This window comes from Coffea eugenioides, chromosome 3 (assembly GCF_003713205.1).
Source record: "Coffea eugenioides isolate CCC68of chromosome 3, Ceug_1.0, whole genome shotgun sequence".
NCBI lineage: Eukaryota > Viridiplantae > Streptophyta > Magnoliopsida > Gentianales > Rubiaceae > Coffea > Coffea eugenioides.
The window spans coordinates 34,340,156-34,357,710 of record NC_040037.1 but is presented as its reverse complement, the minus strand read 5'-3'; the positions used below and the strand labels follow the sequence as shown (position 1 = coordinate 34,357,710).

At 36.1% G+C, this 17,555-nt stretch overlaps 1 protein-coding gene and 1 pseudogene across 1 annotated transcript; one reads left to right on the top strand and one right to left on the bottom strand.

The window, feature by feature from the left end:
- Nucleotides 1-343: 343 nt before the first annotated feature.
- Nucleotides 344-6,819, top strand: LOC113766466 (annotated as a pseudogene).
- A 1,065-nt stretch (nucleotides 6,820-7,884) lies between these two features.
- LOC113765139 (DNA-directed RNA polymerases II, IV and V subunit 11) lies at nucleotides 7,885-14,776 on the bottom strand. The gene is made up of 5 exons (XM_027309217.1): nucleotides 14,636-14,776; nucleotides 14,472-14,561; nucleotides 12,754-12,832; nucleotides 10,667-10,762; nucleotides 7,885-8,259 (listed from the first exon to the last, which is right to left on the bottom strand). The coding sequence occupies exons 1-5, from the start codon at nucleotides 14,686-14,688 to the stop codon at nucleotides 8,227-8,229; spliced, it is 351 nt and encodes a 116-aa protein (XP_027165018.1). The 5' UTR covers nucleotides 14,689-14,776; the 3' UTR covers nucleotides 7,885-8,226.
- Nucleotides 14,777-17,555: the final 2,779 nt, after the last annotated feature.

The window sequence follows — 17,555 nt, the reverse complement described above, 5'->3', positions numbered from 1 at the left end:
TGGACGGTCGGAAGGCCTCCACGTGTCATCTATTCGGATTTTCTCGAGTGTCATATTCCTTTGCCACGTGGGCTGCCATACTTTTTTACCACACGCGAACCTAATTCTCCTGGTTTGTCCCTCCCTCTTGAACAAGTGGTGCCTGACCTTGATTTCTGGGGATGAATAGGGACTCTTCGTGGAAATAGAATGCATAAGGAATTCATCTGTAGTTAGGCATTATATGTCAAACTATGGCGATTTTGTGGACTAGGACAACTTCCAGAAGGATGGCAGGAGCAGATTCTCTATTGAAAAAACGGGGGAGGTGTATGGCGCTACGCTTACCAAGGATGATAAGGGGATGGTACTTGATGTCATCAAGAAGGGCGATCCTCGGTCCTTCATTATTCACTATGACAAATTGTCGAGTAATTTGGATAGAATATTTCAAAAGCCACCAGAACCATTCATGGCCCTTTTTCCTCAGGCCCAACGCGTTCCCAATTTCTTGATTGAATGGGCCATTCGAAATATAATTGGGCCTGCCACCATGCCCCATAGGCCCATGTCCATAATAATAGAAGGCCCAAGTCGAACTGTAAAACGTACTGGGTTAGAAGTCTGAATCCTCAGACGCATAATTGCTATGCAGGTCATATTGACCTGGTTCATCACTATGACAATGTCTGGTATAATGTGATCGATGACGTTAACCCTCAATTTCTCAAACACTGGAAGGAATTCATAGGGACCCAACGAGATTCGTCATCCAATTGTAAATATACCAAACTTAGGAAGATAAAAGGGGGAATTCCCACAATCGTACTCTACAATCCTGATTCTAATTTCTCCTACCACGACTACTTAGTGCACTGAATCATAATGATCTCCTCACCTGGACCAAGTAGAATGTCGCATTCTACTTCCTCAAAGAGCCCCTGTTCGCCCCAAGAAATTAAGATCAGACACTACCTGTCTAAGAGAAAGAGATGAACCAGGAGAATTAGCTTCGCGTGTAGCTCCTGCCTGCTCCACCACAATGGATGCAATAAGGGACACCACGTTCTTAGCATTGATGCAACAAGGAAGTTATTCCTGAGAGTTCAGGAAGGATCCCATCTGTTTCATCACGTCCAGGCCACTTCGATCACTTGGTCGGTGTCAATTCGGGCAAATTATAACCTCCGCAAGAGGTTACGCCTCACCAAAATGTAAGCGTGGCTCTTGATCAAGGCTCCCTGGTTCTTGAAGGATGTGGATCCCACTATGATGAATAATAGGGCCAAGGCTCTTTTCATGAGCCAATTATATAATTACGGTGTCATAAGTCCGATTCATCTAGAATTAGCGTATAATTTCTTGTCACGTGTTTGGATTAAATGCAAGGAAGCATATTTCGAATTTCTACATATTTTATTCCACATGGATTGACGTATTTTTATTTTCATATTGTATATTCATTACACGTGGTACTGTTGCATTAAATTGCTACCTACGTACAAATATATCACTACTACACCGTATCATACATTGCACACCTACGTATTTCATACGTATGTGGGGTCCACCTCTTCTACCGAAACATGTCTACGTGTTAGTTCCCGATTCAATTGCTCCCAAAAGAACACGAATCCTCCGCATCATCCCCTGATTTCATCAGGGTCCCCTTCATCTCCTCCACTGCCCTGAGTGGCCGATGCAATTCTACTATGAATCGAACACTCCCTATGCGAAGAGCGATGTACGTCCCCAGGAGCACGACGTGCTCCATGCCGCAGTGCCTCGCGACCCTGAAGAATCCAGTCATGTCCCTCGTATTTGCCATTTCTTCTGATGCCGCACTCGCACTCCTGCGAATTAACTTATAGACCTTCAAAACACAACGTATCGACCGATCTTCTAGAAAACGAGCATGTTGTGCAAGAAAGGCTGAAAGTCTCTGATTTCAGTTGCATTTATCCGACTCTTCTCATGACACATGTTGCAATTCTTGCCAATCAAACCAGGGACACGTATCAGCAATCGCATCCCAGGCGGGATAATTTAGAATTTCAATTTTGAATGTTGAATTCAAAATTGCAACAGTGGTATTCTCTACCCAGTTCTTTTTCTGCCCTGTTCATTCGTGTAGGGGCCACTTTGCAAAAGTGGCCTGTGGCACGCATTCTGTTTTTTATCAGGGATTGATGCACTTTAAATCATAGCCGTTCATTGTATTGAGTTGAGTAAATATCAACCGTCCATTCTTTGAATGAATGATGACGTGGCCCCCATCTACCATCCACGTGTCCGCCCCTATCCACCGTCCATAGCTTTCACCTCATATTAGATTTGTGGCTAAATTAAAATATTCAACCCTAAATCTTAACTTAAAAAATTCTTAAACTGTTGAAAAAAAATTCAAAAATAAATCAGATTTTTTGTGCGCCAATTTTCATAGGTGTGGCGACCCTTATTTTAGAGACAAATCCAACAAAACACTACCTTTGAGATTTTTTCATATATCAATAGTATTCCGAGAAATGTGCCAAGGGAATTGGGGTGGGGGGAGGGGAAAAAAAGTGTGTATGGGATTTTCATTTTTGTGTATGCGACCATCAATTGCCTACAACTATTGTGAGCCAGTCACAAAGATGACAAAATTGCACTTATTATGCAACAGGTGCTGGTGATTTCTATTGGACCAATAATAATTGCTTCTCACGAATAAAATATTTGGAAATTTTAAATAAAACCACAAAAACATCTAAATGTTAGGGATAATAAATCTGAAAGTAGACACTGTAAATTGAGAGTGTTTTAATAACAAATAGGATTTGTATTTACTATAACTATTTTAAATGTTGGTGTTTATCCAAAATATCCCTTCCCCGCCGCTTGCCGCCTACCATGGGCAACCTCTTAACTCATTGTTGGAATGTATCCAATACATACCACTTCTTCTTGCACCGCCACTAATCACCCACAATTGGTAGCCTCCAAACCTGCCATCGATACCCACTATTTCCACCAATGCACTATTTGATACTTTCTAAATATTTGTTTTTAAAATTTGCGGGTGTTTTAGAAAGATGGTGTTTTAAATAAACTTTCTTTTTAAATAGACACTAATCACCCACCATTGGTAGCCTCCCAACTTCCCACCAATACCTACTTCTGTCACCCAGTACCTTATTTGATGTACTTTTTTAATATTTTTTTTAAATTTCTGGATGGTTTTAGAGTGTTACTATAGATGCTGTTTTAAATAAAATTTTTTGAACTAATAAACTTTTTTTTTTAAAAAAAAAAAAAAAGACCGTCCAAACAGACCTACGTTAGCCTCTTAATATTACCAAATTAAAAGTCTTTCATGTTACGTCTCAAAGTAAATTTTATTTATGCAAAACCTTTAAAAAAAGATTGCTTAACCACTTAGCAATTATGTAAATTTTTGTAAGTTGTTGCCCGTGAATTGGTCCATTCTAAACCACTCAGCAATTTTGCAAATTAAATTACAAAATTTCTCTAATCAAATCAATAATGTAAATATTTGATGACATGACAAATATAAATTTTATGTAATAAATATGTATCAAGTAGACGACTGCACATTGCATAGGTGACAGTGTACAACAGATAGAACTCAAACTCCTATTCCAATAAGCAACTGCACGCAATTATATACCTCTAGTATCCTGCTGTACGAGCAATTAAACAGGTTGCACTCAGGGATTCATGGTCTATTTTGCTGGAAATCCACCTAGAATTAACCTTTCTTTATCGCACAACTAATTGGAGGATCATTATGAAAAATCATGTTTTTGGTACCAAGCTAAATTGTCTAAAAGTGAAAACGTGAAAACAAGAGTTGATGTTTCATTTCTTTATTACAATCCTAACTTCACATTCAAGGGCGGATACTGGTCGAAAGAGAGAGAGAGAGAGAGAGTGAAATAGGTATAGAATTTATCCTGGAATCTAGTACTTGGACCTTGTTCGGACACTATTTGACTTTACTTTTGACAACCTCATTCATCAATCTTAATTCTCTTAGCAATAATAACTCGAAGTGTTTTCAGACTTTGGCTCTTAGTGTGAACAATCTAGATGAATTAATTCCTTTTTTTTGTTCTTTTCTTTTCTTTTTTCCTTTCATTTTTGTGTATAGCTAAGTAAACAATCCAAAAGACACACTACAATTAGCTTCAAATCCTTAGTCGCAGAGGTTTCGAGGCTAACAATTTTTGATGATTTATAAACCATTAGACCTAGATGGCTTTATGGGAAGGCAAATATATTAAAAAAAAAAACTCTATCTACTGATGATTTATAATACTCCACGTTGTAGTGTGACTACACAAATAGTAAAACTCGGTCTAATGTCACGTATATAATGCGATTGTGGATTGCTGGATTAAATGTTTGATTAGAACAAGAAAGAGGAAGCAAGGTCAATCTTGGCAAAGATTTATCCTGGCGAGGAAGTTGAGGCAGAAATGAAGGCTCTGGAATGCTCCATTGAAGCTGAAATAGCAAAACAACAGTCTATAGGTGATGACACATTCTCAAAGCTTGAGGGTACCTGGGGTAATATTTAGGTGCGTAGGAAACTGTATGCTAGCATCACTATTCCAAGTAGCTCAGCAGTTTGTCGTAATGTACTACAGTCCTACCATAGTTCAACTTGCTGGATTTGCTTTGAATTCGACAGCTCTGGCACTTTCTCTCATCACAAGTTGCTTCGGTGCCCTTTTGTTGACAAATTTGGAAGGAGGAGATTGATGATAGTCTCTATGTTTGGGATCATAGCTTGCCTAGTGGTCTTATCCGACCTATTTTCACAAGCTTCATCTCATTCCCCACTCGTCGATCACTCTGAATCAGTCAATTTTGGTGTCAATGATACCTGTCCCAGCTTCACGAAAGCCTCAAATCCATCGCCTTGGAATTGCATGACATGCTTGAGGGCATCTTCTGATTGTGCATTTTGTGCTAATGGAGCTAGCCGAGTAAGTTGCTCTTAAATTTTATCACTAAGGTACATAAGCTTGTTTTCTGTTCTGTTTCATTATTAGAAGCACTGAGGACTAGTGGTATACTAATACCAAGCTACCAACTGCTCATAAAAACGCAATAGACCTATAATTAAGCCCTGATGTCGATGCAAGTCCTACTCCTACCATTGTCTTCAATCCATAGAACTAAGTATATATGCATCACAGCATTTGACTGTTTCCTTTGATTTCTAGTTATCGATTAGCTTCATCCGAAAGCATGCTTGGTGGTTGGTGATGCAATGAAAGGTGCATGCCCTGCAGAACGTCGAACATGGTACACTGAAGGCTGTCCGAGCAAACTCGGATATTTTGCAGTTCTACTCCTAGGATTGCACAATATATTTTAGGGCACTATTAGTCCTTCAACTAATAAACGTGTAAATGTAGTTCTCCAATTAATAAAAATGTGTAGTTGTAGTCCTTCCATCCAATTTGGCTGTTAAGATGGACGGGAAACACATCACAGATTGCTCACATGACATTTATTTTTGGGATAATTACAAAACTAGCAATTTCACTGAACTCCCCTGAGGTTTGGAAAATTACAACTACTTCTCTTGATTTGATAGTTTTAGTAACAAAACCTTAAAACAATATTGACTTGGTCAAATTTTTAAATGAATAACCAAAAATACCCTTGTATAATGAGTTTTAATTTATTTCCCTATACAATTATAAGATTATCTAGTATAATTATAATAAAAATATGCCAAATTTTTTATGTTCATACCTACTATTTGATAAACAACTATAATAATAATAATTTTATCACTATGATATGATACTTTTGATGGTATTTTATTATGAATTTAAATTTATAAGATAAAAAGAAACTGTTGAAATAATTCATTTAGAGTTTATGAATTTTTCGATTAGTTGGATTATCATAATTTAATAGTGATTTTGGGCTATTTTCTTTTGATTTATTCTTAATTTTAATACCAAAAATAGAAATAAAGATCAACAAAAATATTGGATTGCATATAAAGTTAACACATCAAAAAAAATCACTAGTTAGACATTTGGTTACAATAGAAACTAGAGATAATAGTGGTAATTCTACAGTTTTATTGGCAAAAATTTTTTTTAGAAAAAAGGAATAAGAAGGAAAAAGAATGAAAAAGTAATTTTAAAAGTCATTCTAAGTATAAACATATCAAACAAGGAAATTTTATTAGAATATTTAAAGGTAGTATAGTCATTTTAAATGATAAGGGAGGTATGTGTAATTTTTAAAATCTCAAGGGAGCTAAATGAAATTGTTAAAAACCTCAAGGGAGGTTTTTGAAATTATGCTATTATTTTTTTTATCATTTTTGTATCATCCCGTCCATCTTAACAGCCAAATTAGACCGAAGGACTATGACTACATATTTTTATTAATTGGAGGACTACATTTACACACTTATTAGTTGGAGGATTAAAAGTACACAAAGTTGAAAGTTTAAGGATCACTACTTTTTGCCCTATATTTTACACTCCTGGGATGGGTAGTGGGGACTGCACCTTGGATTGTAAATTCTGAGATATACCCATTAAGATAGAGGCATAGGGGGTGGAATTGCAGCAATTTCTAATCGGGTTTCTAATCTGCTAGTGAGTGAGACGTTCTTGACATTGACAGAAGCACTTGGTTCCGGGGGCACCTTTCCTTCTGTTTGCTGTGGTCTCCTTTCTTGGACTTGTGGCCATTTTCTTCCTCATACCTGAAACCAAAGGTTTGCAATTGGAGGAGGTGGAGAACATGCTAGAGGGATACAAACCAAGTTTATGTTGCTGCAAAGTGAAGACATCATAACATCATCAAGAAAAGAGTTGATGACAGTGAAAAATGAGAGTCCAATTTCCAACTCTTTGTAGGACGTAGATTATTCTGGCTAGCCGAAGGAGCTCGCATTCAGTTAATGTGTTAAACTTCTGTATCCACCGCTCAAATTTTCACTCTTACCAACCTAGATGTCAATTCGAGCAACATACTGGCGATCTAGACCCCATAAAAAAGGAACAAAAAAGACTGGCAATTTGGATACTTCTTTTTATGTTTTCTATCTTTGGAATGTAAGAGGGAGAAGAATATAACATATGATCGATTGATTTCTAAGAAAAGCTTCCAAAAAATAATTTGAGTGCCAACTGTCAAGATAATTGGTTTGTGTATGAAGACACACAAATACTTACTATGACTAAAGCAAATAAAAGGAAAAGCAACCAATATTCACCACATAAGGAGAAAAAAGACTGCAAGAAAATAGATTGGTTAAACAACACAGCAAATAACAGCCTGCCCTTATACGTTGCATCTAAGTTTCTATAACTCTCAAATGTACGTGGTAAGCAACAATATGAAAAATGCCGCCCCTGGACCATCTAAGTGTGAGTACTTTATAATTAATTAGGTTCTAATGAGCATCTAAGATTACAATCGAAAGATCAAACTTAATTCATCAACTAATCCAAATCAAATTTGAACAGCGTTTTATGTTTGATAATATTCAAATTCGATAAAAAAAAACTCCTTCAAACTCGATTCGTCAATTAAACAAACCAAACTTAAACAAAATTTTAAATTCGGTAACATAATCAAACAATCAAGACACTAAAACGTTCAGGTTGGCCAGTTCCATTTATACCCCTATCTAAGATAAAGAGCATTTTGAGTCGATAAAAAATATTGGGGTTAAAAATTTGGAAACTAGAAAATTTAGAGGTTAACGTATAATTTTTCATTTTCCCTTTCTTTCTCTCTCGCCTGTATCAAGCATTAGCAGTTCATTATACTACTCCCATAGGCGCTATACCCACCACACACAGTAAACGTAGGGTAGCTAAGTAACAGCATCCAAACCTAAAGGGAACCATCAACAACTCTAACGAAAGCTCAATAGAAAGCATCTGAAATGATCTCAAGTATCACAGCAAGTTCAAAGGTAAACTAACAAAATGTGCGGCAAAGAAAATGAAAGCGTTGCCAACTAAACTACTCCTTGAGGTTAACAACCAACAGTGGCCTACGTAAATCAAATAAACCAACAAAAAGCAGATAGTTTTCTACAGGATCCATGCATTGGTGAACCAGAATCAGTATTGTTACACGAGGCTTTTTCTCAAGTTTTGTTAATAAATACAGCATTTGTATATCATCACAGATAATTAGATACATATCCACGGCATTTGTTGAAGATGCCCTCAGCATATCGACAACTGTTTAGTACTCCCTCGAGTGCTTTGCCAGCTCAGCCTGTACACAGAATTTTAAATTAAGTGAGAACAAAACCAAGATCTTACCAAAAATCATATTAAACCCCCCATCAGTGAGAAAGTAATCCGGATACAAAAGATTCCATACTACTAAACACAAGACACAAATACGAGAGCACTATGATAAGCTACTAACTCCATAGAGACAGGTCGAAGACCTATATACTCATGGTGAACACAAAGCAAAAAATTACTTAGGTCCCAGGGCATATAAAATTACTCAAATTTGACACATTGATGCAGGTATTCAGATTGTAAGCGACGTTCAGAAACTCTGATTTGCATGATAATAATCTGGAAAATGTAAGGCTACACGATAAAATCCTCAAGGCTTAAACAGACCAGACTTGCAAAGACAAACAACTCAATATGCTATTTTATGGAAGAGGAACAAAATGCAGTCTGATTGCATGCTCATGACAGGTCAACTGAGTGGAAGATGGTCCTTCCACTGTAGTCAAAACCATATTCTTTCCCTTTTTGGAAGTGAAACTTTGTTGTAATTATGCAACTCAAAGAACTGAGCTAACATTACAAAGCTGAGGCTGGGGGAAACTAAAAGTAAAAGAACTAACTTCTGGAACACTCAAAAGACAATTCGACTACACAGTTTCATAACTAATTAGCCAAAGCATTCTCTCATTTCAGACCATGAGTACTTGAATAATCAATGCATGCACAAACTAACCACCAAAAAGGGGGAGAAACCATGGAAACAAAATAAATTTACAATATTTACTCGATAGCTCTACTCTGTTTTGCAGTAATTAAGTGGGTGAGCAGGCCAAACCCCCCACACCCCCCCCCCCCCCAAAAAAAATTAAAACCCCAACAGAATCCAATAAATTCTTCAAATGAGAAACTAAAGTTGTTCATTTGACTTTCAATTATTTGATAATTGTTAGAGTACCAATCCATAGTGTCCCCGATACCCCCCCTCAACCCCCAAACCCCCTGCCAAAAAAAAAGAAAAAGAAAAAATTCACATTCATGAACTTGACTCTACAGCAATTTTTAAATTTAGCAGTTAATGGCCGACTAATCGGATCAATAAACATGGCATGACACTTGTTCAACCAGATCCAAGGTAGGACAGTGGTCCTCATTAGACAAGCCAGTTTCAACAAACACAAGCTGAGCTCATTAATGCTTGCGAACATATCATAGCAAAGGAGCTTTTAGGCAACTTCAGCATCATCTACCTAACTTCATTGCTCAGTAACATTTCCTCTATAACTCTTTCTATCAGTTTCCTTCAACCAATCTTTTAATTTTGTTTCTCTAAATCATATTCAAGTCATGTTCTGCTTTCCAGTAAGCAGTCTGTTGTAGATTCATAAACTAAGGAAGCAATTATTATACCTCTTTTTTTTAACCAATCAAATCATATGACAAGTACGACAGATGATAATGACAAGAGTCTTGACAGCATCACATGCTACTTTGACTACAATTTAAAGACATTCCATTCAAATAATCATATCTCTAAAGAGTACTTGATATGCTTCAATTCGATGATCATATTTTGATCAATTAAAACTTAGCAAGATTCAAATAATCATGTCTGTAAAGAGTACTTTATATGCTTCCATTCAATGATGCTATTTTGATCAATTAAAACATGGCAAGACTCAGATAATCATATCTGTAAAGAGCACTTGTTATGCTTCAATTCAATGATCATATTTTGATCAATTAAAACTTAGCAAGATTCAAATAATCATATCCATAAAGGGTACTTGATACGCTTCAATTCAATGAACATATTTCGATTAATTAAACTTCGCAAGATTCAAAACCCGATGCTATTAAGTACAAAGATATATGTAAATACACAGTATCAGACATTCTAATGATGCAAAGTTCTGCCGGCTGTCAACCAAATGTGCCAAATGTTCCCTTGCTCTCATTTGGTCTTGCAAAACTTTTTTAACCCATTTCTACTAGTTGCAAAACATTTTGATATGCATTACTAATCTGATATTTACATTCTTAGGAAAATTGGATTCATAATTTCATATCCTGTTACACATCAGTAATCAAACAGCTCCAGCTCAAACTGCCCTTGAGTTGAGATTTAACAATAGCTTTTGTGCCCCCGAGTTGGAACTCCTATAGTATTTGCACCTCATACCATAGTGGAACTTAGGGCCAGTAATTTGCAAGCAATTGAACACTAAAACATTGGCATGACTTGACTAGTCTCCAACAGAGTTCCGGATTATTCCTCTGTTAATAACATCAAAATAACAGGACTACTGAACAACAGAGCTTTTTCCTAGATGTATAGGTAAAGTCCAACCAAAAAGTTTAATTGTAGCAAAGCAATTATCTGGAGAAATTAATTGAATGATGATTACAAAAGCCAAGTAAGCAAGACAACATACCTCAAATGCACTCTTCAGATGATCAAGCTCCTTGTCTAGATCATTAACAGCCTGGTTATATGCTTGCATTGGTGAAGATTGACTGGTTGTGTGAATCTGCAAAACATTTCACCAAAGGGCTCAACTTTAAGAACTAAGCTGCTTAAAGAAGACATTTTAAGATGTGTTTCATTTTAAGTCCCCCCTGGACCATAAGTAGTAAGGAAAACACCATGGAAAGTTAATTGCAGTTGAACAACATAAAACTTTCTGATGCCTAAGAATGGAAAAGTAGGAATAAAGCACATCACTGACAATCGCTGGATCCCAAGAGCTTGCACGCTCAAAGTTTTCCAATGACAAAAAGACCATAGAAGGTACCAAAATCACAGAAAATGGAGAATACACTCTTTATTTAAAGAAGATTGCGGAATTATTAGGGAATACCAGATTGAATCAATATCAAATGAAAACCAGAGTGAATGAGCTGTAAGCAACAATCCAACTTGACCGAAGGTTAGAACAATAACCACAGCTTTGAAACATCCAATGTTTACAACCCCAATGCACAATAGGTTGAGGGTCTGTTTCATAACTCTAATTAATGCTTAAAATTAATTCCTTTAGAACTTTTTAAATAATGCATGTTTGATAACAGATACGCCTTGCCACTTAATACATTAAGCACTGCTTTTTTATCTGTGTTCAAAATTTTAAGTGAAAATTTTTCATTGAATTTACTGAATGGACCCCACACATTATCCCTCTCACACAAAACACACTTTCACATGTGCTCTCAACACAGTTCACTTTCCTCTCTTTCTCTTAGCACATATGCACATGCACACACACATGCACTCACTCTCTCTCTCTCTCTCTCTCTCTCTCTCTCTCTCTCTCTCTCATACACCACTTCTCAATTGTTTCAGTATTTTCTCTCTCTTACACACACTCTTTACTTTCTTTCTAATACACAAGTAAAAGTAAATTTATTTAAAGATGAAATAATCAAACTTGTGTGATATTTCAGTTCAGCACTTGAATTCAGTTAGTTATCACATAGGTATTAACTTCGAATTCATCAATTTAATACTTTCAACACTTAATTTTCGGATTTCAGACTTTAGTTTTATCAAACGAGGCCTGAGACATTTTTTAAGTGATCTTTGCAAAAGTACTAAAGACAAACAAAAAAGTTTTCAAACAAGCACTTTCTTAGTTATATAAACCTCTTCTTTAATGGCGTAAGGTCTAAAAAATAACAATGACAACTCACATCAGCAAAGAGATACAAAGGAGAATGAAAGGACTACAGTCACTGAGGATAAGATAAGTTGTACAGGAACCAGTTCCAAGATAAATGTTAGTTTAAAAGTTCTAGCACAATTTTTTTATCAAAGTATCTGGAAAGTCTCAAGAATCATGAATACTTTCAAAATTCAGTGTCCTATGGAGTTTGGTGTTCAATTGTTGGTAATCCTCCATCCTCAATTCTATCTCAGGCTGGGTAATTGACTTCAAATGGCAAAACAATATCTCCTGCTCCCAGGACCTTCTTTACTAAGTTGTTGCCATCTACATTTGCTTACGATTTATCCAAGCAGACACTATCCACTACCACGAGAGAGAGAGAGAGAGAGAGAGAGAGAGAGAGTATTCATGACAAAAACGAAGCTCTCAACCTAGCCTAAGCATGATGCAATTATTTTCCTATCGAAAGCTTGCTTTCTGCTCATCCATACTATACTATTTATAATCTACTTGCATATACATCTACAACATGATTTTTAACTCAATCAGCAATATTACCATAGACAATCAGTAGTATACTGTTAAAAGAAAAGAATAAGAGATGCCCCAGCCAGGACCAAGACTGATAATAAAAGATAATCACGTTCATTCATACATATCCCATGTCAATACTTGAACATACCCTTAATCCAAAATAAAAGCAAAGCTAATCAGTTTTATTTGTGCACCAAGAAAAAAAAGCAATCTTATTACACATCCCAGTTTCAGTGCTTCAGGCAACTTACAACCAAAATAGATAAGCAACACCACACAGAGGAATAAGAAAATGCATCTAAAACATGAAAAAGAACACTAACCCTGACTATGATTTTGTACTGAAGGGGGTGTGGAAGCTTGTAGCCAGCAAAAAGGACATCAGGGTCCCTATGCAGTTGCCTGTATGTTTATTCAATCAGAAACATTAATGAGAAATGTATCATACATTGTTAAAACAATAATTAGGAATCCTTTGTTGTTTGTTATTTTAGTTACTCTAGCGTCCTCGATCTCTACATTGGCAAGCAACTCTCTTAGAGAAAGACATCATCTATCTAACCCATGCCTCTTTCCTTTATTTGATTTCCATCATTTTGCCAAAATTGCTCAAATAACAGATTCTCTTTGCAACTTTGCATAGAAACTTCTAATGTATTCATGAGAGTAAATCTTTATAAACCATTCATAAGCATAACTTAAATATTCATAGAGACCATACTTGCATCTAGCTTAAAGACCATATCAAAAGAAGTTGCCAGACCAACCACACCAGGAAGCAGAAGGGTCTTCTCCCCCCACAACATAGTAATAAACCCAGACATAGTGCCAACATATTTGATAGGGTTTACCAACTAGTCTTAGATTTATCAGATGACTTGTCTACCACTTAAAAAGTCAGCACATAAACAAGGAACTGAACAAGTTAAGCCATGAATAACTTGCATTCCAGAGGAAAATAATGGAACTAAAACCTTAAAAAATTAGATATTCCATGTAATTTAGTATGTATCAATCTTCCCAAAAAAAAAAGACATTGTTGAAGACATCCAGGTCAATCGACATGAAAGCAGTTGGAAGATTATTTGTGTTTTTTACAATTGCACATAACCTACTGAAAGGCATTTGCACATAACAAGAGAAACAAGGTCGGAATTCAATCATAAAAAGAACAAATGGCTCTAATTTTACCAATCGATCCAATTTATAAGCTACCCTGTGATGAGACAATCATTACCAGCCTGACAAAAATAAAAAGAAACAAAATTCAAATCAGAGAAATATATTAAAGTCAGGAGATAGACACTCGCTGTACCGCATGACCACCAGCTAAACACCTTCTTCCTTGAGACATTTTGCCCGGTAAGGTATATTAAAGACTGTATAAGATAATCATAATCCCAAATAGCTTCTGAATATTAACCAAAGAGAAAAGACAGGAGAGAAGATGACATCTTTGCAAGGTAGAGATAAAAAATATTAGAGTAAGTGGAGCGACTAATACAACGGACGACCAAGAATTCCTCATATCAAGGATCGGTGTACGATGCCAAATGTAGGTACACGCATAAACTTATGGCGTAAGTTAAAAAGTGAAACATACAAGGAACAATTAGCAAAATGAGCACACCATTCCCCACTAATTATTACATCAGACATTTGCATTGCTTTGGTAAAAAAATTGTTCTTACAGTTATGTAACTTAATAATCCGACCATAAGAAATAATCCGAACAAATTTCACTTAATAACAGAAAATGTCAAATTACTACTTTTGATGCCATAAGATGCCGAACACGCCCATTTGACAAATTTCCTCAATATACAATTACTTTAATTCTTCAAAATAATCGGAAACAAAAACGTGGGGTTTTTCACATTAGGGTTTAACTCAAAAGCCCCAAACACACATATACTCGAGAATTGCTTATCAACCATACAATTTTAACAATTTAGTAATTTTAAGACAAGGGTTAACGCACAAAAACAAAACCCCCTGAAATGACAAATGCTCAAAAAAATTCAACGAAATTGGGACTTGCATGCGGAGAATGTTGCCGATGGTGTGGTCCTCTCTCTCAACAGTGAACGAAGCTGCATTGATAATCTTCGTATCCCTCTCGTACGAGACCCTATAAAATTTTTCAAAAAAAAATAAATATGATGCTTAGAAGAAGGAGAGAAAGAGAATATCAGTGCAGTGTACTTTTTCACGCCTTCGGGAACCACGAAACGCTCGTAACGATCTGGGGCGTTCATTTTGGCCGGCTTTGCTTCGCTTCAAGAACAGGAGCAGAATTTCACGCCTTGGGGTAAAAGAGTCTCGGTACGGTAATGGCAGGTGACTATGAATTGAGAATGTAATAAGAGAGCCCGTGAAGTGAAGTTTCTGACTCTGATGGAAATTTGAGGAAATTGCGCAAAACGTCACTCAACTATTGAGTTGTATCACTTTTAGTCACTAAACTAATTTTTTAGCAAAAAATGTCACCGAACTAATAAATCATATATATATACATATATATATATAATAAAGTCGTATTCTCATTCTTATCATTTTATATTTTCTCTTTTCTACGTGACTTAATGACACAGCAAATAATTTTAACACGTTTTATAAAATAACATACATTCTTCCATCTCTCTCTTATTTTGCTTTTGTTAATTTATGGGAAATTTGCCAAATTGGTCCCTAACATTTACCAAAAACATTTTTTTAGTCCCTAACATATAAAATCAGCCAAAATTGTCCTTCACATTTAAATTGTGATCCAATTTGGTTCTAATGCTCGTTTTTGCTCCTTTCTCCGGTTAAAAATAGCACGCCCCTCTCACGTGGTCATATTTTCAAGGGCAAAATTGGAAAACAAAAGCTTTCTTCTTCTTTCTTCTTTTCCCCTGTTTCTTCTTCTCCATCGCGACCGAGAGCCCTCATCACCGCTGCCGCATCCTCCGCTCCTCCAACCTCGCTTGTCCACCGCCTCTCTCCACTGCCGCGCGATCTTTGCTCCGCAGCCCTGCGCACTACCCGTGTGATCCTTCCACCAGCTCACCCGCGACCCCAGCGCACGCCGCCCGCTGCTCAGCGCGCCGCCACTGCGCGGCTCTATTTCATCCTCCGCCTGCCTCGACGCCGCAGCCCGCATCCACGAGAAGCAGCCGCCGCCGCTGCTCAACGCCACTGGCGTGCATCGCGTACCTCACCTCACCTCACTTCACTCCCTCTTCTCTCTCCTCGCGCCTCTACCAGCGACACGCGGCACCTCTTCTGATCACCTCCAAATATGCTTCTGTTCAGGTGAACTTAGTCACCATTGTTGTGAACCTGTGCTTAGAGAGTTGAAGCAAGATAAAGATCGTGAAGTCAGGGATCGTCCCCAGTGGATCTGGGATTTGTGTTTTCCAATTTTGCCCTTGAAAATATGACAACGTGAGAGGAGCGTGCTATTTTTAGCCGGAGAAAGGAGCAAAAACGAGCATTATGACCAAATTGGATCACAATTTAAATGTGAAGGACAATTTTGGCTGATTTTATATGTTATGGACTAAAAAAGTGTTTTTGGTAAATGTTAGGGACCAATTTGACAAATTTCCCTTAATTTATTCCATGATTTTCACTTTTTTTTTTTAAAAATAACCTACGCTCTATATGGAGTTTATCTCTCTCCTTTCATAAGCATGTAATCAATTATCAATATCTATCTAAATTTAATTTCAAATATAAAACCGTCCTTATCATCCAAGTATGACTTATAAAACTGTCCTTATAACAGTCATTAGTATTCTATCTTATATTTGCGGCCGATTATCATTCTATCATAATAATATATTTGCGGCCACTTGCTCCTCTTTTTGTTTGTGAACTTGAAGGTATAACAACAAGTTATGACTTGTATAATTTCTTTAGTATGCATGCCTTTAGTAAAATTATTTTTTATTATCATCTTTTTATATTCTTATCAATATCTCTTTATATTCTTATCAATTGTTATTTCCTACCCAAAGTTACGTACTTTAAGCAATTTAAATTGAGATAAAACTACTTTTAATATTCTTATCAATACCTCTTTATATCCTTATCAATTCTTATTTCTTATGCCTACAATATCTTTTATATGATTTCAAGCATCAACTTCATGGTTAGGTATTTCCAGTGCAAGCGGCTGGCACATTAAATTATCGATTTTGTGTTTCCACTCCTCTTGATTATCAGGTACATCTTCCTTCAATACACATTTTTCTTTTTTAAAAAGACATGTTCATTTTCAATTGTAAGAATTTAATAACATATCTTGAATTTTGTTTGTTTTGGCTTTATTTTCTATTTGTTTTGTATGAAGAGATAGGATTTAAACAAGTATTTCCATCATAAGTTTTCATATGGAAACATGATTTTTGTAGGATTTTTGCTAAGATGTTTGTTAATTGATTTTTGTGATCATATGCGAAGTTGTTTGTTAATTTGCCTTTAGGTAATAAATATGGTATTAATTTTATTCTCAAAAATCATTAATAAATATGGTTTGTTAATCATATTTCATTAATAAATATGGTATTAATATTAATTTGCCTTTAGTTGATTTGCTTTTACCTAATAAAATCGGGCTTGATTAGCTTGCTGTTGCTGCTGATGATAGCCATAGAAAGAGGAGAATACCATCGAATTGGACAGCATTCATATGCTATAGGATGCATGTTAGATGTTTGTTACTATGACTTCATTTCGTTTGTCCAAGGTACTGGGCTTGTAGCTAGTGCAGTGGATCCTTGCTCAGCTCATACTCTAAGAGTTGAATTTATTATTTTCTCCAGCCTTTTTTTCCCAACCACATGTAAGTCTATTAGTTACTTTAGTTGAATTATGTATTCTATGTTTTTCACTGCGGTTAAACATTCATATTATAAGCATTTATAATATTTAAGATCATTCTAACTAGTTAAAATGAGGTCACATAATATGTACGAGCAAGGTTTCAAGGCAAAATTGTCTAAACATTTTATGTGTGCTACAGAAGGGACGATAGCGGGTCTTTCAGTTCACAAACTTAACCAAATTTTCTCAATTTCAAACGGTTAAGGAGAAAATTTCTCTATTTCTCCACTAAAATCAAACTAATCAATAAGGA